This window comes from Zea mays, chromosome 9 (genome assembly GCF_902167145.1).
Source record: "Zea mays cultivar B73 chromosome 9, Zm-B73-REFERENCE-NAM-5.0, whole genome shotgun sequence".
Lineage (NCBI taxonomy): Eukaryota > Viridiplantae > Streptophyta > Magnoliopsida > Poales > Poaceae > Zea > Zea mays.
In genome coordinates this window covers 95,805,730-95,825,737 of record NC_050104.1, presented here as the reverse complement: position 1 = coordinate 95,825,737, position 20,008 = coordinate 95,805,730, and the positions used below count along the sequence as shown (strand labels likewise).

Here is a 20,008-nt window from a genome sequence, read left to right as displayed (position 1 = left end):
TGTGTGAGACAGTTTAATGTTGTCACTCTTGAGTAATTCATCAAATATTTTATCATACTTAGCAACACTAAATTTGAACTTAACTTCTCCTTGCCTATTCTTTTGAACTGACTACAGATAAGAGCAAGCGGAAAGTTTGGCATTAGCAGGCCAAACAACCTCAACGACATGTAACTATTTTGGCTCGTCATCTGAGCTACTACCATCACGATGCTCGTCATGATGAGATAGTTCTGTTCTTTGGCTTTCACAAGCCAAAGCCCGCTGATGTAACTAAGTTAGCGAAAAGAATTAGGTGTCATCTAGTTATTCTTTCAAGTATGGACATAATCCGTTAACAACCAGTTCTAGTCTGTTAGCTGCTTTTCTATGACATGGATCTAAAACCATCTGTTTCTAGTATCCATAAACCTTTGGAGATAATTATTAACTAATTCATCATCCCCTTGCTAGAGTGATGCCAAATCAACTAAATCTAATTCATAATCTCTAGAGAAAAGTGTTCATGAAACTTATACTCTAGATCATCCTAGGAACTAAATGAGTTAGGAGGCAAGGCAACATACCAAGCAAATGCAGTGCCAGTAAGGGATAATGAAAATAAACAAACATAATAAACTTATATATCATCCAATTCCCCCAATTGTGCTAGAAATTATCCCACATGTTCGTGAGTGCTTCTACCGCCCTCGCTTGAGAATTTGGAGAAATTCGACACATTGTATGGATATTCCATATCAACAATATCAAACCTGATGTCCTTAGTTCTAATGTTGTTTACATAGCCAAAAGTTATCGACATGCTTAGCTTCCTGAGTGTTGCAACTTGGTTGCCTCCGAAACCACGAAGTGGGTTTACATCATCCTGCAACCTATCTTTGAGCTCTTGCATTTGTCTTAATGCCTTCATAAAGATAATGTGTACTGCACTATCCATATTCCACTAGGACATTATAAACCATGAAGCCTTTTATGATACACTATATCACCATGGCATCACTTTGTGGGTAGTCTTTTAGTTGAAGGTATTCTTGAGAGAATATGATTGGAATATGAGACCACTTTGACCTGTTGTATGGTCCTCGCACTCCTACATGTTGCACCTGTAACACCCAAAATTCTATTTTGGGAGTTATAAATTTTACTTCAAAAAGATTTGGGTTAAAATATCTCTTAATAATATATTTCTTTATTTAGAAGGAATATTTTCCTAAAGTAAATAAATAGTAATATTAAAAGCTTGGCAATTCAAAAGTTAAATTTAAACTTTGAAAGTATAGTTAATACTTGAGAATATTCACTAATATATTTAAAGGTGGTATATTAGAAATTGTTTTCTTAAAATAACATCTTTTCTGAATATGATTTTTATATTGAAAACATTTTTTTGTTAAAATAGAAATAGGATATTGAATAAATAAAACTAGACTATGCATCATGCAGGTTTTTGAATGTGCATCTGAACTTAAGTTTGCAAATTTAAAACTGAGTTGGATGTGTGATTTGAAATTTGAAAATAGAAGGGAAAACAGAAAAGAAAAACATAACCCAACACTTTGGCTAAAACTTCCCAATTTGGCCTAGCTCCAAGCGAGCCCGCGCCTCACCTTGGCGCTGATAGATGGGCCCTATAGGGCTGCCTCAACACGCTCGCCTGGGGTTGTGCTGCAACCGACATATGAACCACCGGGTGACTGTGTCGATGACAAGTGGGCCTCGTGAGTCAGCTTCTTCTTCTCAGTAACAAACTCAGCCGCTATCACACTCCGATAACCGAACGCGTGCGTTCGCCTGAGCCGGGAGGCGTGTTTGCCTTGTCGATCCTGAAGACCGAGCCAATCGTCTCCTAGTCAACTATGGTTGCGTAGGATCGTTGTCATCATATGGTGTATTTATTTAGTTATTTTTTACAGAACCCATATTGTATAATAAAGATGTAACATTGATTTTTGTACCATGAGTCATCATATGTGTGAGACTTGATCCTGTTGTCCATTTTTTTTATTTTCACTTTATTAAAAAAAGAAAAAGGGAGGCCAGCCGGGTGGGCCGCTACAAGGCCCATGACCGAGCAGCCCACCAGCTGGCAGATGGCTAGGGGAAGTGGAGGCCGTGGCTTGCTGCTCGGGTGTAGGAGAAGGGCAGCCGTAGCTCTGGCGGCGGCGTCGTTTGGCTCTGCAGGTGGTTCGGCGCTCGCCGATCCCTGCGCAACTGCCTGGCGGCCGTCTCCTTAAGATGGGCGAGCACTCCCCTGGCTTTTCTCTGGTTCACTCTGCTGTTCTTCCTCCTCTCTCTTGGCTTGCTGATCCTGTGACGAATTCTATCGGTTCGTTCTGGTGTGCGTCTCACTAATAAGCAAGTGAAAGAGGGAAGATTTGCCTCTATGCTCGTCGAGTTTGGCATACCTGTGCTTAGAGATGGCAATGGGGACCCGATCCCCGATTCCCCGCGGGGAATTCTCCTATTAGAGGATGGGTATGAGACTAATTTAGTCCCCGCGGGGATCTAAATGGGGGAAATTTAATCCCCATCGGGTTCACGGGGACGGGGAACCATCCACCATCCCCGTTCCCCGTGTACCCGCCCCATGAAACTTTTTTATTCAAGTTAGTCAATTTATCTGTTAGAATTATAGTAAAAACTCAATGTATGACATATTATAAAATAGCAAACTAAACTGTAAAGTAGATGTCTCTTGTAATTTTCAATCTTGTTTGTTAAATTTGTATTAATTTGATACAATTAATTTAAATTTATCTTTAAATATTGTACTTGTAGTGGGGACAGATTCCCCGCGGGGTTCCCCACGAGGATAAATTCCCCGACGGGGACGGGGATGGAAGAAAAAGCTCCCCCGTGTGCGTTCGCGAGGACGGGGACGGGGACGGGGAATTTTCCTTCCCGTGGGGACAGGGATGGGGAGCCATTCCTCGATGGGGAAATCCCCGTTGCCATCCCTACCTGTGCTCTGTTACCGGAATCGTGCATCTGTGTGGTGCTGCGGTCCTTCTCTTATCTCTGTCCACTGTCGCCTGGTGCTTGGGTTCCCTGCTACGCGGTATTCCTCTTCTCGGGCTGGTGTCGTGGACGTCTCTCTCAGCTCCGGCAACGGCTCTAGTATCTCCGTCAACCTCCCGCCGTGCAGATCCAGACGTGGGCGGCGGAATTGTTTTTCTGGGACAGAACCTTGTGTTCGTTGAGCTGGTCTTCCCACATAGACAATATACGTGTTGTGAGTTACCAGTTGCCTCTCTATATTTATTGAGTAATTTTGTGCAATCTGCTAGTAATATTTACTTGGGTGTGATTGCACAATTTGTGGGCGGATTTGATTGCTCGATGATTATAGCGGTGTAGTGAGATGATGTGACAGTCTGGGTTTTAGGGTGTTGTTATTTTCAGCAGTAATATTATTTATGCTTAGTAATTCTTTCACTATTGTGCAAGCTGATTATTTAAGTTCATTATTGTTCTTTAATTTTTGTGCACACTGTTTTGATCTTGATATTCATGCTTGAATTCTAGGCTTATAATATTTGTTCTAAAACCCTGATTTGGTAAGGTAGGACTGTCACGTTAGTCGAGGATCTCTGATCACCACTTAGCGTTGGAAGGCTGTCTAGTGCAGCAACCCGCTATTTTGAGAGCAATATCTTAATATAAACAATTATGTTTATGTATTTAATCTGCCTTCTTCATCTACAAGCCATGTTTAATTTACAAATGGACCTGAGTAGCTATGATTCAAGTTTCCATTTAATGGAATTGCTACTGTTCGTTGCTGTTATAATTACATATGACATTTATCTGAGTTATATGTCTGTTTTATTCAGAATTAAAATATATAATATATTTAAATATGATGCAAGCATATCACTTATTTCTCTAATATTACAACAATCTAGAAAACAAAGCCGTGTAATGGCCTCCAGTTCTGATGTCATTAAGCCTGAAGCGTTCGATGGCGCAAGCTTTAAGCGTTGGCAGATTAAGACTCGCATGTGGCTCACTGACCTAAAATTATTTTGGGTAGTGACGTCGGCTGTTCCGGAGCCTGCATTAGATAATGCTGATGATGCAGCGAAGGCCACCGCACTAGCGGAGAAGGCCAAGTGGGGACGAAGCCAATGAGGCATGCTTGTCTCGTCTACTGAACGTCTTGTCGAACCGCTTATTTGACATGTACTCTGGTTTTACCTCTGCTAAGGGTCTATGGATTGAACTTGAGAATGAGTTCTCTGAAGTTGACAATGACAATGAGTCATTCACAACAGAAAACTACCTCAACTATAAAATGGCTGAGGGAAGGTCTGTTATGGAGCAGCTACAGGAGATTCAACTTCTTGTTAGGGACTTGGTCCAATATGGTTGCGTCCTACCAGACAGTTTTCAGGTGAATGCAATACTGGCAAAGCTCTCGCCTTCTTGGCGAGACTTTGTGACTTCACACCGCACATGAAGAAGCAAATGACTCTCACTGAGTTGTCAGCTACGATAAATGTGGAAGAGCGTGCAAGGGCCAGTAATAAGCCATCCCAGCAACTCCAGGCTCACGTTGTTGAGAAGGGTGGAGATAGAAAATTCCAGAAGTAGAAGAAGAACTCTCCACAGAAGAATCTGAATCAACCTAAGCCCAAAAAGATGAAGAAAAAGGAGGACTTTATCTGCTACGTTTGTGGTGTCTCCTGGCATACAGCTCGGAGGTGCAAACTTAGGAAGGGAAAAGGTCCTCCACCTCAGCGCAAAGAAGGGAACGTGGTGGTTAACTCCACCCCAGGGTATGCACCTCAGGCCTTTATGGCAAGTCCATCAGATGACTGGTGGATGGATTCCAGTGCTACTGTTCATATTTGTGCTGATCGATCCATGTTCTCTTCATTCCAGGGATACAGTAGCGCACCAGTATTGATGGGAAATGGTGTTCTGGCAGCAGTTCGAGGTACTGGACAGGTCTACCTGAAGTTAACTTCAGGGAAGACGCTCGTGCTGAAGGACGTACTCTATGTGCCCTCGATGAGCCAGAACCTCATATCAGTGTTGCTGCTATATCGACAGGGTCTAAAATTAGTGTTTGAGTCTAATAAAGTGATCATGTCTAAGTTTGATTCTTTTGTTGGAAAGTCATATGAGTCAGGCGGTTTGTCCCGTCTTTCTGTTTTGAACAATCATTCTTCTTACCATGTTAATGTGGTCTGTAATAACGATTCCATTAATGATATTTGGCATTCCCATTTGTGTCATGTCAATTTTGAGGTCATTAAGAGATTAAGTGACATGTCTTAATTCCTGAATATAAACATGTTAAAGGTGTAAAATGTGGTATTTGTGTGCAAGCTAAGCAGCCTAGAAAACTGTTTCATACGATTGAAGGCAGAAGTACCACTCCTTTAGAACTAATTCACTCAGATGTCTGTGAGATGAATGGTATAATCACAAAAGGCGGTAAAAGATACTTTCTTACCTTGATAGATGATGCTACCAGATTCTGTTATATTTACTTACTCAGAACCAAAGATGAGGCACTAGAACACTTTAAGGTCTATAAGACTAAACTTGAAAACCAGCTAGACAAGAAAATTAAAAGGCTACGGTCAGATAGAGGAGGTGAATACCTTTCCAACCTTTTTGATGAGTACTGCAAAGAGTGTGGAATCATTCATGAAACCATCGCTCCATATTCACCTCAGTCAAATGGGGTAGCTGAAAGGAAGAACCGAACAGTGTGTGACTTAGCTAACGCTTTTTTGCAAAGTTCGGGGATGCCTAACATCTGGTGGGGCGAGGCAGTACCCACAGTATGCTATGTCCTAAATAGGGCACCGCCTCGCAACCGTGAGGCCACACCCTATGAATGATTTAAAGGAAGGAAGCTAGATCTTTCGCATCTTCAGACTTGGGACTACCTTGCAAAGGTGAATGTGATGTTGCCGAAGAAGAGAAAGTTAGGCCCTAAGACCGTAGATTGTGTCTTCCTGGGTTATGCACATAACAGTGCAACTTATAGATTTCTAGTGGTCCATTCCGAGACGAGCGAAGTCGCTGTAAATGTCATAATGGAATCTCGGGGTGTGTCATTCTTTCAGAGCATCTTCCCTATGTGGGATAAGTAAGTAGTAGCCCCAGATGGTCCATCTCGGACATATTCTCTGCCCTCGAGTGTCCATGACCAGACTCCAGATTTGGAGTTAAGGAGGAGCAAGAGACAAAGGACTGAAAAGTCTCTAGGTGATGATTATATTATTTATCTAGTGGATGAAGAACCACGCTCCCTCACAGAGGCATATACATCTCCAGATGCAGAGTACTAGAGGGAGGTTGTCCGTAGCGAGATGGATTAAATCATCTCGAACGGAACTTGGGAGATAACTGATCTCCCAGCTGGTTGCAAGCCTGTGGGCTGCAAATGGATCTTTAGGAGAAAGAGGAGACCCGATGGTACTATTGAAAAGTACAAGGCCCGTCTTGTGGCTAAGGGTTTTACTCAAAAGAAAGAGGAGGATTATTTTGATACTTATTCTCCGGTGGCTCGATTGCCCACAATCTGTGTGCTTTTAGCGCTGGCGGTTGCTTATAAACTTCTTGTCCATCAAATGGGCGTAAAGACAACATTCCTATATGGAGAGCTGGAAGAGGAAATTTATATGCAGCAACCAGAAGGATTTGTGGTTAAAGGACAAGAGAGCAAAGTGTGTTGCTTGATTAAATTGTTATACGGTCTTAAGCAAGCTCCCAGACAATGGCATGAGAAGTTTAATAATACTCTGACCACTGCCGGGTTTTGTGTAAACGAAGCCGACAAGTGTGTGTATTATCGCTTCTCTGGGGGCAAAGGTGTCATCATGTGTTTATACATTGATGGCATATTGATATTTGGGACCGAGTTGGAGGCTATCATGGAGACAAAAGTATTCCTCTCCAAGAACTTTGATATGAAGGACTTGGGTGAAGCTGATGTAATATTGAACATCAAGCTAATAAAGGGTGAGGATGGGATTACTTTGTCACAATCCCATTATGCGGAAAAGGTCCTGACTCACTTTGGACATATGGACTGTAAACCAGTCACCACACCCTATGATCCATCCTACATGCTCAGTAAACATGAAGGTGAGCCTGTGAACCAGCTACTATATTCGCAGATCATCGGATCTCTCATGTACCTAAGCAGTGCAACTAGACCAGATATCTCATATGCAGTATGCAGACTGACTCGTTATTCGGCCAGTTTAGGAGATAGACACTGGATAGCCTTGTAAAGAGTGCTTCAGTATTTGAAGGGAGCGATGAATCTTGGTATTAAATATACCGTAGATTACATCAAGTCTGAAAGGAACCTTGCTGATCCTTTCACCAAAGGACTGGCTCAAAAGCCAATCGAAGCAGCGTGCATGGGAATAGGACTCGTACCCTATTAGCGGTTTCAACTGCGGATAACTGTCCTATGTGACCGGAGGTCTCGAGATCCAGGCTCCAGGAAACGAAGCACTGTGGAACCAAGAGCACAAAAGATAAAGAGTCTCATGAGCTGCTGTGCTCTGTCTGTATGGCAGGTTGAGCGATATGCTCTTAATGAAGTCAATGCTATAAGCAGGGAAATTGTCCTATAGAATTTCCTTAATGATTTCACCTATATGAGCTGACTGTGGGGTCGCAGCCCGGGAGAGAATGGGGTTTTCTCTCTAGTGAGCTCATGAATAGATATTAAAGGGCATGACCGTAACGCCCTGCCCCATAAGAGAAGCAGATACTCTGCCTAGTACTATGTGACTTTTGTGCAAAGATTCTCACACTAGGGTTTGTGTAGGGTTGGAGTACACTGGGATAGGCTTTGGTTCAAACCTAACAAGTACCTCCGCCGAAATGTAGTATATAAACAGTACGAGAGCTCAATGACATTGATCAGAAAATAAGAGCGAAAATGGTGGGGATTGTTGTCCATTTTTGTGATTTTCACTTTATTAAAAAAAAGAAAAAGGGAGGCCAGCCGGGTGGACTGCTATAAGGCCCTTGACCGAGCAGCCCACCGGCTGGCAGATGGCTAGGGCAAGTGGAGGCCACGTCTTGCTGCTCGGGTGTAGGAGAAGGGCAGTCGTAGCTCTGGCGATGGCGCCGTTTGGCTCGCTGATCCCTGCGCAACTGCCTGGTGGCCGTCTCCTTAAGATGGGCGAGCGCTCCCCTGGTTTTTCTCTGGTTCGCTCTGCTGTTCTTCCTCCTCTCTCCTGGCTTGCTGATCCTGTGACGAATTCTACCGGTTCGTTCTGGTGTGCGTCTCACTGGTAAGCAAGGTAGTGTTTGGTTGGAGAGTATTGTGGTATGGAGCCGTTCCGTTCCAGTATATAGGGTGTTTGGTTGCATTCTAGATATAATCGAGTGGCTCCAAAATAAGAATATTCCTCCAATACCAGGGATCCCTAGGCTCCAAAAAAACACCCGAACCCGTACGCTCGGGAGCACAGCGCGTCCATTCCTCTCCCAGGTGCGCTCTTCTCCCTTCGCTCGTTTCTTCCCCAACCTTCTCTGTCGCCGCTCGTTTCTTCCCCAACCTTTTCTGTCGCCGCATCCTACCCTCTCGTCGTCGTCCGGTCTCCACGGCGGCCATGCGATTTGCTTCGATTTGCTTTTCTAGAATAGATCTGGTAAACTCGCGGCCAGATCTGGTCTCCATGGCCGCCGAGTAGTCCTTGCCGAGCAGCCATATCTACACGGCTGGCTTGTGATTTTCTTTTTTGTCCTTTTGTGATTTGAGAACACAAGTCTATTCTTTCTACGACACACAGCCAGATCTGGTCTATTCTTGTTCCTTTTTCTTGGCGTGGACACCTATGCTCTGTTCAATTCTTGGCCCACGCCATCTTGCATACTAGCTAATTCTTTTTGTTTTTTTACAGGTCATCTGATTGCAAGTATTCAGGGCACAAACACTTTAGAGCTGAAGGTATTATAATATTTTTTATTTCACATTTAAGCAGTGAAATTAATCATGCATGTGTGGTTTCAATTGGTAATATTGTCCTTTTTATATAGATGGAGAAGAAGTATATGCTTGTAGTGTATGTTGCTGCTGCTCATATGTTGCTTTCAATGATGGCTTGTGTTATTGAATCTAGAAAAAGAAAACGTCATGGTCATGCAGCAGTAGGACACATTAGTTATGGTCCAATTTATGAGAGAGATAGAAAAAGGATGGAGTATCTTGATGATAAAATTTGGAAGAGTGATGTCACTTGTGTTAATATGCTTAGACTTAATAGATCATCATTCTTCCGTTTTTGTCAACTTATTAGGAATCATGGTCTATTACAAGAGACCATACATATGTGTGTTGAGCAGCAATTTGCTATGTTTTTACACACAATCGGCCACAATGTTAGGAATAGGTTAGTAGGCACTAATTTTGCTAGGTCTGGTGAAACCGTTAGTCGGTATTTCAACAAAGTACTTCATGTTGTTGGGGAGTTACGACATGACTTCATTAAGCCACCATCATCAGCAACACCGACCAAAATCACTGGAAACCCACGGTGGGATCCTTACTTTAAGGTATCTTGCGGGTTAGACCTATTTCTATCCAGTGGTCTTGTGTAGAATTTCCAATCCTTACATTTTTTGTTCCAATGGGAAAATAGGATTGCATCGGGGCCATTGACGGCACACATGTTCGTGCCTCTGTTCCTAAGGAAATGGAGGCTGCATTCCGTGGTAGGAAGAGTCACCCTACTCAAAATGTAATGGCAGCAGTAGATTTTGATCTAAGGTTCACTTTTGTAATGGCCGGATGGGAGGGTACAGCCCATGATGCCCTCATTTTAAGAGATGCTTTAGAACAAGAAAATGGTCTTCGTGTCCCTGAAGGTAAAAACCTTATATAACTTATTTTTTAATTGTGACATACATAATTACTAGTGTAGCTCATATACATTTACTTGTATGATAGGCAAATTCTACCTAGTTGATGCGGGATACGGAGCCAAACCAGGTTTTTACCCCCTTTTCGTGGTGTGAGGTACCACTTGAATGAGTGGGGCAATAATCCGGTTCAAAATGAGAAGGAATTGTTCAACCATAGGCACTCATCCCTCAGAGTTACAGTAGAGCGTGCCTTTGGATCTTTGAAGAGGCGATTCAAAATTTTAGATGATGCTATACCATTTTTCCCCTTCCCAACACAAGTAGAGATTGTTGTTGCTTCATGCATTATACATAATTGGGTCATAGAAGATGGGGGTGATGAGTTCATTGTACCTGAGGCCGAAGATGAGCTACCTAGTATTAATCATCAAAGATCATCGCATGGACAAGCAATGGAACATGCCTTTATGGTTAACTTTAGACAACAAATTGCTAATGCCATGTGGGAAGACCGTGAGCAATACCAAAGTACTACATGAATGCTATGTTATCTGCTATCACTATGTATCTTTGCTTTATATGAAGCTTTGAGCTTATGATTTGTATGAAACAATGTATCTTTGATTTATGTGGAACTATGTACATTTCATTTGTATGAAACAATGTATCTTTGATTTATGTGGAACTATGTACCTTTCATTTGTATGAAACAATGTATCTTATATTTATGTGGAACTATGTACCTTTCATTTGTATGAAACAATGTATCTTAGATTTATGTGGAACTATGTAACTTTTATGTTGTTTTGGACAAAGGTTGATCCATGGAGGGAGAGGTAAAAAGTGGTGGTGGGAACACACAGTGGACCTCAAGCCAGTCCACTTTTGTGCAAAATTTTCTTGCCAACCTTGTAGCTAATGGCACCAAAACATCCACTGGCTTCAAGAAGGTGCATCTCAATGGTTGTGCAAAGGCTCTTAATGATCATTTCAAGCTTAATAGGACTGCAGATCAGATTGGTAATCATTTGAAGACATTGAAAAAAAGTATACTAGAATCAACTACCTTAAAAACTTGAGTGCTTCTCTTTGGGATGAAGATCAATTCATCGTTTCTCTTGATCATGAGCACTATACAAACCATTTTGAGGTAATATATTTTGCTTCATCATAGTTTTTTATTGAATGCAATGTTGATGTCTATGCACTAATTATCTTATTGCATGCAGGATGAAAGAAACAAGGGTGATGATGAATTCATAAACAAGCCTCTTCCCTACTATGGCAACCTTGCTACAATTTTTGGTAATAGTGTTGCATCAGGATGTTTTGCAAAGACATCAAATGACCCTCTTGCTGTTGATGATGGTGAAAATGTGCAAAAGGAAGGGTGTATTGCAACATCTAGTGCTGTCCATGAGAATGACACTGCATCAACATCTGCAACTAAACCATCCAAGAAGGCCAAGAGGGAAGAGAATGGTACTGAATTCTTAGTTGAAGCATTTCAGCATGCCACTCAAACACTAGCCAGTGCCATCAAGGAGGCAGCAAACAAACCTTTGCCAGCTGGTTTGTTTGAAGCTGTAGACAATATTCCAGGATTTGAGATTGCGCACAAGTCCAAGTATTATTCTCATTTGGTTTCTAATCCTGACATTGCACATGCTTTCATGGATGTGCCATTGCTTTACAAGGTCTCTATGATTACCGACTTCGTTAATGAGAAGTTTTAGGCTTTATGGTAATCTAATAAGACATTGGACAATTTGTATGGATCTATGTAAGGACCTATGTTTGTTTGAAACTATGTATGGACATGTGTGTGATATGTTATGACTACTTATTTTTGACATAACACTTTTGTGATGGTTGTATGGATGCATCATGTGTAAGATTATGGAGTAATTATTATACATTTTATGATCTATATTTATATTTGTCATTTTAAGATATGACTAATGGTTGTATGAATGTGTCATATTAGAAAATTATCTATTTGCACTCATCAACCAAACATAGAGCATAGCCACTCCATTCTACTTTACTCTTGAACCAAACACAGAATGAAATCGCTCCGTTCTACTTCACTCTAGAACCAAACAAAAAACAGAGTGGCTCTTGTCTGACTGCCAAACACAAAACGGAGCCGTTCTATTCTCATATTCTAGAACCGAGCCACTCAGTCCAAATAGGTTCTGGAACCAAACACTACCCAAGTGAAAGAGGGAAGATTTGCCTCTGCGCTTGTCGAGTTTGGCATACCTGTGCTCTGTTGCCGAAATCGTGCATTTGTGTGGTGCTGCGGTTCTTCTCTAATCTCTGTCCATCGTGGCCTGGTGCTTGGGCTCCCTGCTGCGCGGTGCTCCTCTTCTCGAGCTGGTGCCGTGGATGTCTTCCTCAGCTCCGGCAGCGGCTCTAGTATCTCTGTCAACCTCCCACCGTGCAGGTCCGGACGTGGGCGGCAGAATTGGTTTTCTAGGACAGAACCTTGTGTTCGCGGAGCTGGTCTTCCCACGTAGACAATCTACGTGATGTGAGTTACCCGTTGCCTCTCTATATTTATTGAGTAATTTTGTGCAATCTGCTAGTAATATTTATTTAGGTGTGATTGCATAATTTGTAGGCAGATTTGATTGCTCGATGATTATAGCGGTGTAGTGAGACGACGTGACAGTCTGTATTTTAGTGTGTTGTTATTTTCAGCAGTAATATTATTTATGCTTAGTAATTCCTTTCACTTTTGTGCAAGCTGATTATTTAAGTTCATTATTGTTCTTTAGTTTTTGTGCATACTGTTTTGATCTTGATATTCATGCTTGAATTCTAGGCTTATAATATTTGTTCTAAAACCCTGATTTGGTAAGGTAGGACTGTCACGTTAGTCGAGGATCTATGATCACCACTTAGCGTTGGAAGGCTGTCTAGTGCAGCAACCCGCTATTTTGATAGCAATATCTTAATATAAACAATTATGTTTATGTGTTTAATATGCCTTCTTCATCTACAAACCATGTTTAATTTATAAATGAACCTGAGTAACTATGTTTCATTTAATGGAATTGCTACTATTCGTTGCTGTTATAATTATATATGGCATTTATCTGAGTTATATGTCTGTTTTAATCAGAATTAAAATATTTAATATATTTAAATATGATGGAAGCATGTCACTTATTTCTCTAATATTACAACATATCCTAGCACACATTTGATACGTGTCTGGATTTGTCCTTAAATCTGGGTGTGACAACACCCTTCTTTTTGCTTCGTTCCTCTACCTCTTGTTGTCGAGCTCAAAGCTAGACCCCCATGACACGGAATATAAGTTAGCCTTGATCTTGTGAAGAGACAATGAAGATATTGTTGCTTGTCATGGTCTTCTTCGAAGGTGTGGTAAAGATTTGTTGTTGGTCATGGATTCACCGTAGGTGGGTGCCATTGTTGGTCACCTGTGGAGGTTCCTGTGAGAAACCAAAATATGGCAACACAATTAGAGTAATGAGATCTCCTCCTCCTTGATCAACTCATGAAGAAGGGACACATTAAGAGGGGAAGATTAGAGCAAACATGAATGTGTGATAAGTTATAACATAAAGGTATCCGAGTCACATATTATGAGTTTTGTTCTTTATCATACTTCCTTATAGCAAACGATTACAAATATACTTTCAAAACACTCATAAGGTGCTCAAAGATGCTGGTGATGCTTCAAAGCTTCAGATACAGAGCGATTCAGGGACATGAGAGCACATGAGCAGCAGAAAAAAAGTAAGTTATGTAGGGGCAATGTACCCCTATTTATAGGGGTGAAGTGCTCCTATCACCCCCATAGTCGATGATTGCTAAGTGTTATATGGAGTAGTCAGTCTAGAGGTTGACAATCCGTGCGTACATGTCTCTAAAAGTCATGCACACCATACTTGATGGGGTCCACTAGGAAGCCTCTACATCAAGGAGGAGGATGCCGAGGCACGAGCAGAGATTAAGGGTAAGCATTGCCATGCCCTTATTTATTGTCTTTTGCCTATTGTCCCATCTTCATCACAACTTCAGTTTAGTTACTGGCATTTGCAGTCTTGTGGGAGATGTTGGTCGTGAAGGCAATGTCGCCTCACATATGGACGAGAGGTGATGCACACACCCACAAAATAATCAATATTTTGCCACTTAGAATGTTGTCTCCTTGTTATAATTACCAATGTGTGTATGTGATGACTATGAATTATGGATCCATCTAAATCTGTAAAATAAGGGTTTCTTGACAATTTAACAAACCTCTTTCTTGGAAATGGAAAATGTCATAATCTCTCGACACTCACCACACCACAAGGCGAACGTCCAGGACATGATGAGGCTCATTAAGAAAACTACGCCTTCCGGTCAACCCAAAATATGCACATGGATGGGACTACCTCCTGTAACACCGCCATCCCCATGATGACACCAGATGATTCGATCGCTATAGCGGAGTGCCTCCGTGACCTCAATCAGCCTTTGGGTTGTGGTGTTCAAAGCTATTCGTATGGGGTTGTCGTGGCCCTTAGTGCTGATTTGGTGATCCGGGATACCGGGAGGATTGGAAAGGATTGAGGGGGAAAATAGTTTATTTCTCCTTTAATCCCCTCCAATCCTCCCGTGATCCCCTTGTCACCAAATCAACCCTTAGCTAGCTATTGTGCCCAGCTTTAGTTTGGCAAAGTGGTGGACATCCGGTTGGAGCACGAGTTTTTGTCGATGTCAAATAGTGGTGAAATCTATTGGAAATAATAGCAATTTAAAGATGAACAAATTGATTCCGATAATAATAATATAAGAAACAACAACAAGCTTCATATATGTATAACTCACTAGCAGTTCATAAATTAGCGCTAGTGGCAGAAAAAATATACGTATAAATCCTTACAGTGGGATTGTCGGCGCTAGAACAACGCAGGAGTAGACATAGAACACCAACGAGAACCATGATGTTGGCGTAGAGAAAGCAGATGAATAACGAGCAGTCGCGACAACACTTCCCAAAAACCTGATATGACCTGTACCCTTGTAGGGACACGACGGGACGTAGGCTTCAGAGATACTGCTCTCCTAAACACGATGGCACGCGGGATGGGAAAAACGAAGGCAGCACATCTCTTTGGAACGAGGAGAAAAGTTTGTATCTGGGGACGACGTCTAGCCACAATTTTATACTCACAACGCGGCTAAGGTAAGTAATTTGCCGCATGATCACAGCACTAACGTGATTGACTCGCTATCAATTAGATCAATCACAATTAATGCGAGAATAATTGCTTACCAGAATAGGACAGCATAATTTTCTGCATGCATGCAAAAATATAGAGTGGCAAAAGAAGGTCGCGCACTCACAAGGGCGGAGGCGAGAAATCATCAGCCCATTCATGCGCATGTCGTGCGCCCGCGCCCATTGCCCCGTCCGGTCCGACCCGGCGAGGCGAGACGAGTGAGCGAGCGCATGTTCTTCATTTTCCTCTCCTCAATAGCTTCAACGATGTGGAGACAACTCATGTATTTAAGTTGGCTTCACTCCACCTGGAGTAGCAAGGTGGTACTAACGTTCCCACCATACTATGCGTGTATAAGTGGGTCTTTGTGATTTATAGAAATTATTATAAATCCAATTTCTTTAATACTCTCCACCAGATTTGAGAGGCACATTTCATCCTCCATGTACCAAAGTACTGTTAATGTCAGCTTTTCAATAGAGACCGACAGGTTGAACATCTACCTAGAACGACTAGCTAGGCTCATCCACAATTACATAATAGACTAAGCCTTGAATTGATAGTTTAGTGTGAACAAGTTTCACTTGTCATATGAACTGATACTAGGCTACCAATTGCCTACCTCGCGAGTGTAGTGTATAGGTCATACTCCTGTCTCTATTCATGAACTTCTTAAGGAATTCCCAATTCACACAAATTACGACCAACAGTTAGGTTCACATAGGTGTATTCTTGCAAGAATATTCTGTAGGGCATTATCTTGTTATGATTCCATCACTATAGCAGAGTGCCTCCGTGACCTCGTAGTTGGCCTTTGGGTTGTGGTGTCCAAAGCTATTCGTCAAGAGGTTGTCATGGCCCTAGCTGTTCTGCTCATCTTTAGTTTGGCAAAGTGGTGGACATCCGATTGGAGCACGAGTTTTTGTCGATGTCAAATAGTGGTGAAATCTGTTGGAAATAATAGCAATTTAGAGATGAACAAATTGATTCCGATAATAGCAATAATACAAGAAACAACAACATGCTTCGTATTTGTATAACTCACTAGCAATTCATAAATTAGCACTAGTGATAGAATAAATATACGTATAAAATTCTTACAATGGGTTGTCGGTGCTAGAACAGCGCAGGAGTAGATGTAGTAGACCGACGAGAACCATGATGTCGACGTAGATAAAGCAGACAAACAACGAGCAGTCGCAACAATGCTTCCCAAAAACCTGATACGACATCAATCATGTGCAGGGACACAAGGGGACGTAGGCTTCGGAGATCCTGCTCTCCCAATCCGATGGCACGTCAGTGGCAGGATGGGGAAAATGAAGGCAGCACAACCCTTTGGAACGAGGACAAAAGTCTGTATCTATGGACGACGTCTAGCCACCATTATATACTCACGCCACGGTTAAGGTAAGTAATTTGCCGCGTGATCTTATCACAACACTAACGTGATTGTACCACAATCAATTAGATCAATCACAATTCATGCGGGAATAATTGCATACCAGAATAGGTCACCGCAATTTTCTCCATGCATGCAAAAAATAGAGTAGCTAAAGGAAGTAACGCACCCGCAAGGGCGAGTTATCGTCGGACTATTCTCGTGCATGTCGTGTGTCTGCGCCCATTGCCCCGCCCTACCCGGCCCGGCCCGACGAGGCGAGAATAGGCGAGCACACGCGTGTTCTTCCTTTTCCTCTCCTCAATAGCTTCAACCAGGTGGAGACAACTCAAGTATTTAAGTTGGCCTCACTCCACCTAGAGTAGCAAGGTGGTACTAACGTTCTCAATTCCCACCATACTATGCATGTATGAGTGAGCCTCTGAAATTTATAGAAATTATTATTTGGGCCAAGCCCAATTTCTCTAACACTCCCCCACCAGATCTCTAAGACATTTCGTCCTACCTGTACCAAAGTACTGTTAATGTCAGCTTTTCGATGGAGACCGGCTAAGATTGAACATCTACCTAGAACAACTAGCTAGACTCATCCACAACTGCACAATGGACAAAACCTTAAATTGAAAATTTGGTGTGAACTAGTTTCAATTGATGTATAAACTGATACTAGCACAACAAAAATTCAGGTAATTACCGTGGTCCATAACCGACGGGAATAAGCTCTATACCGACAGGAATTACTAATTCCCATCGGTTCTAGGCCAACAAGAATTAATGGTCGGGGTTTAATTAATTCCCGTCGGCTAACGAGAAGCCAACGAGAATTAGTTAATTTTCGTAGGCCAGACTAAGCCGACGGGAATTGATAAGTTAATAGCCAGTTACCCGTGCTTTGCTACAGTTTTTATATATCATATAAATAGATATTAAGATATTTATTCAAATATAATTATTATTTATTTCTAAACACTAAAGTACGTGTGGTCTGGTGGTTAGCCCCAAATTTCAGGAGCTGGGGTGTGCGTTTGAGTGCTCGCTCTGTACTTTTTTTGTGCAGGCACAGTAGCTGGCTGTGTGGGTGCTAGGATCCACAGGGCAGTAGCTGAGAGAGAGGCGGGAGAACCAATCAGAGAGTGTGAGGCGGGCCTAGAGTGTCAGCGTGTCCACAGGGCAGTAGCTGAGAGAGGGACCAGAGAACCAATCGGGGCGTGTGGGGCAGGCCTAGAGTGTTTGGAGGGTGAATAGCACCAGGTGCCCACATTAGGTTCTTAATAGAGTAGTATAGATAAATAGGTATTTAGATATTTATAAACATTGAGATATGTGGTCTGGTGGTTACCCCAAATGTTTGGAGCAAAGGGTTGTGGGTTCGAGTGCTCACTTTGCACTATTTTTTGCACGTTGTGATAGCGTGATGTGTGAAGTCATGGTGCGATGGGTGAAGCCATGGTATCACCAGGTGCCCACATTAGGTTCTTAATAGATTAAGTATAGCTATAAGTATAGATATAGTTTTAGATTCCCGTCAGTCGCGGTTGGCCGAAGGGAATTAACTGGCCCATGGGAATTATTTGAATAATTCCCGTCAGCGTGGCCCATGAGAATTAGCGTGGTCAAGCCGACGGGAATTAACCTTTACTGCTACAAACCAGCAACCAATGAGGCCTTTATTTTTCCACAATATTGTACACAACAACACAAATAACATATATATCATCAGACAGAACATAGATCAATATTGGTCACATTACAAACACATCCATTGACATAGTTAACAAAAACTTCACATTACAACCACATAATCAATTCACACATCACAAACTTCACATCACCAACATAGCTTACATAACCATTTCAAATAGCAACAACGAGATATGTTAAAATGTTTAGTTCACGAAAAATATAGAGTGCACGAGTTAAGAAACAAAGACGACCAAGCACCATACCCAGAGATAACCACCACTTGGATGGTTAGAGATTTGGCCGCTGCCGCCACCAGGGGGAGGGTACGCGAAGAGGGACTCAACAAATCTAGCCACTTTGGGATCAGACCCACTCCTACCTGCTTCGGGCGTAACCTATGCAAGGATGCAAATATCAACATGTTTAATGCAAATATCAACAAGTTAAATGAAAATATCAACAAGTTAAATGCAAATATCAACAAGTTAAGTATACAAGTGTATAAAATCATCGAGAGTTATCAAACGTACCCTATCTCCAGGTGCAGGTATATGTGTCGGAGGGGTGTTGAACTGTTGAGTCCCCAGTCCCTGTTTAATGAATATTCAACAAGTTAAGTATACAACTCATGTTTTGCTACTACACTAACTAGATTAATTGCTAGTTTAGAGAACGTTATTAAGAGAATTTGCTAAGATTAATGTACCGGAGTTCGTGTGGATGCAAACTGGCTCCATTGTGGTGGCGGTGGAATGTTTTGTGTCATACACTATTGCTGCATTAACTGTTAAACATATGTGTTACTATTGAAGATGTTGTATTGAAATATAAGAATTTAGAGTTCGGATTATCTATACTTACTTGATACATCGCTTGGTTATGTGCATTGCAAGCCTCCATAAATTTCTGTTGATGTCTCATCTCCTCACGCATCCTCATAATCTCCAACTCCTGCTCGTTCGGTCGATGAGAGCACGTGCTACGGGAACACGAACCCATCCTCTGAGATCTCACCGACGACGAGTCAATGAATCCGTCAAAGAGTGCGTATCTATAAGTATTCAAAAATTGTGATTACTGCATGATCAATTTAGTATCAACCATGTAATTTCATAAGTTAGAGCTTACTATCCATGGGCTTTTCCCCCACCACTTGTGTACACCATCGAGGGATCCATCGGTTCATGTCACTAGTCGAAGTCAGGGCCATGGCGCCAAACCATCTCCTCCCCATATGCCGCATATACATCATTCACAAACTTACAAATGCAGAAATTTCTATACTTTGAACGTTTGTAATTTTGGGTCTAAACTCACCAGTCGATCTGTGGTCGTCTGGCTGCAAAGCAGGTCAGGGTTGTTAGGGTCTGGTCCTTTGTGGCCCTCCTGGTAGACCTCAATGTCACTAGGCTTTTGGCCACGCGTAGCTTCCTGTATAAACAAAAACATTCATAAGCAATCATACTATTTGGTGATTGACATAGCTAGATCAAACTTACCATTCTTTTAGCTTTTCGGAGCATGTCGTCGCCGCCAAACATGTGGTTAGGATTGGTTCCTCGACATTGCCTGCGATGCTCCGACGCTTTCTAGAAGCCTTCGGAGGCCCAATGTCGACACCAAGCATAGTACACATCAGGCACATGCGCCATCCATGGAACCATCACCTGCACACTCAATGTTACATATTATATCAATCACAACAATTAACAAAAAGAGTAAAACAAATTGAATACTAACCTCATGATATTGATCCTTAGTCAAATATTTCTTTGAGGACCCTTCCTTTTTGTTCAAGGGGCCTGCTTCTTCCGGATGATTTTGAAAA

The 20,008-nt window shown here is 42.1% G+C and overlaps 1 protein-coding gene across 1 annotated transcript; it reads left to right on the top strand.

The window, feature by feature from the left end:
* Nucleotides 1-10,673: 10,673 nt before the first annotated feature.
* LOC103638697 (uncharacterized) lies at nucleotides 10,674-11,716 on the top strand. Its single transcript, XM_020544656.3, has 3 exons — nucleotides 10,674-10,812; nucleotides 10,884-10,999; nucleotides 11,079-11,716. The coding sequence occupies exons 1-3, from the start codon at nucleotides 10,674-10,676 to the stop codon at nucleotides 11,583-11,585; spliced, it is 762 nt and encodes a 253-aa protein (XP_020400245.1). The 3' UTR covers nucleotides 11,586-11,716.
* Nucleotides 11,717-20,008: the final 8,292 nt, after the last annotated feature.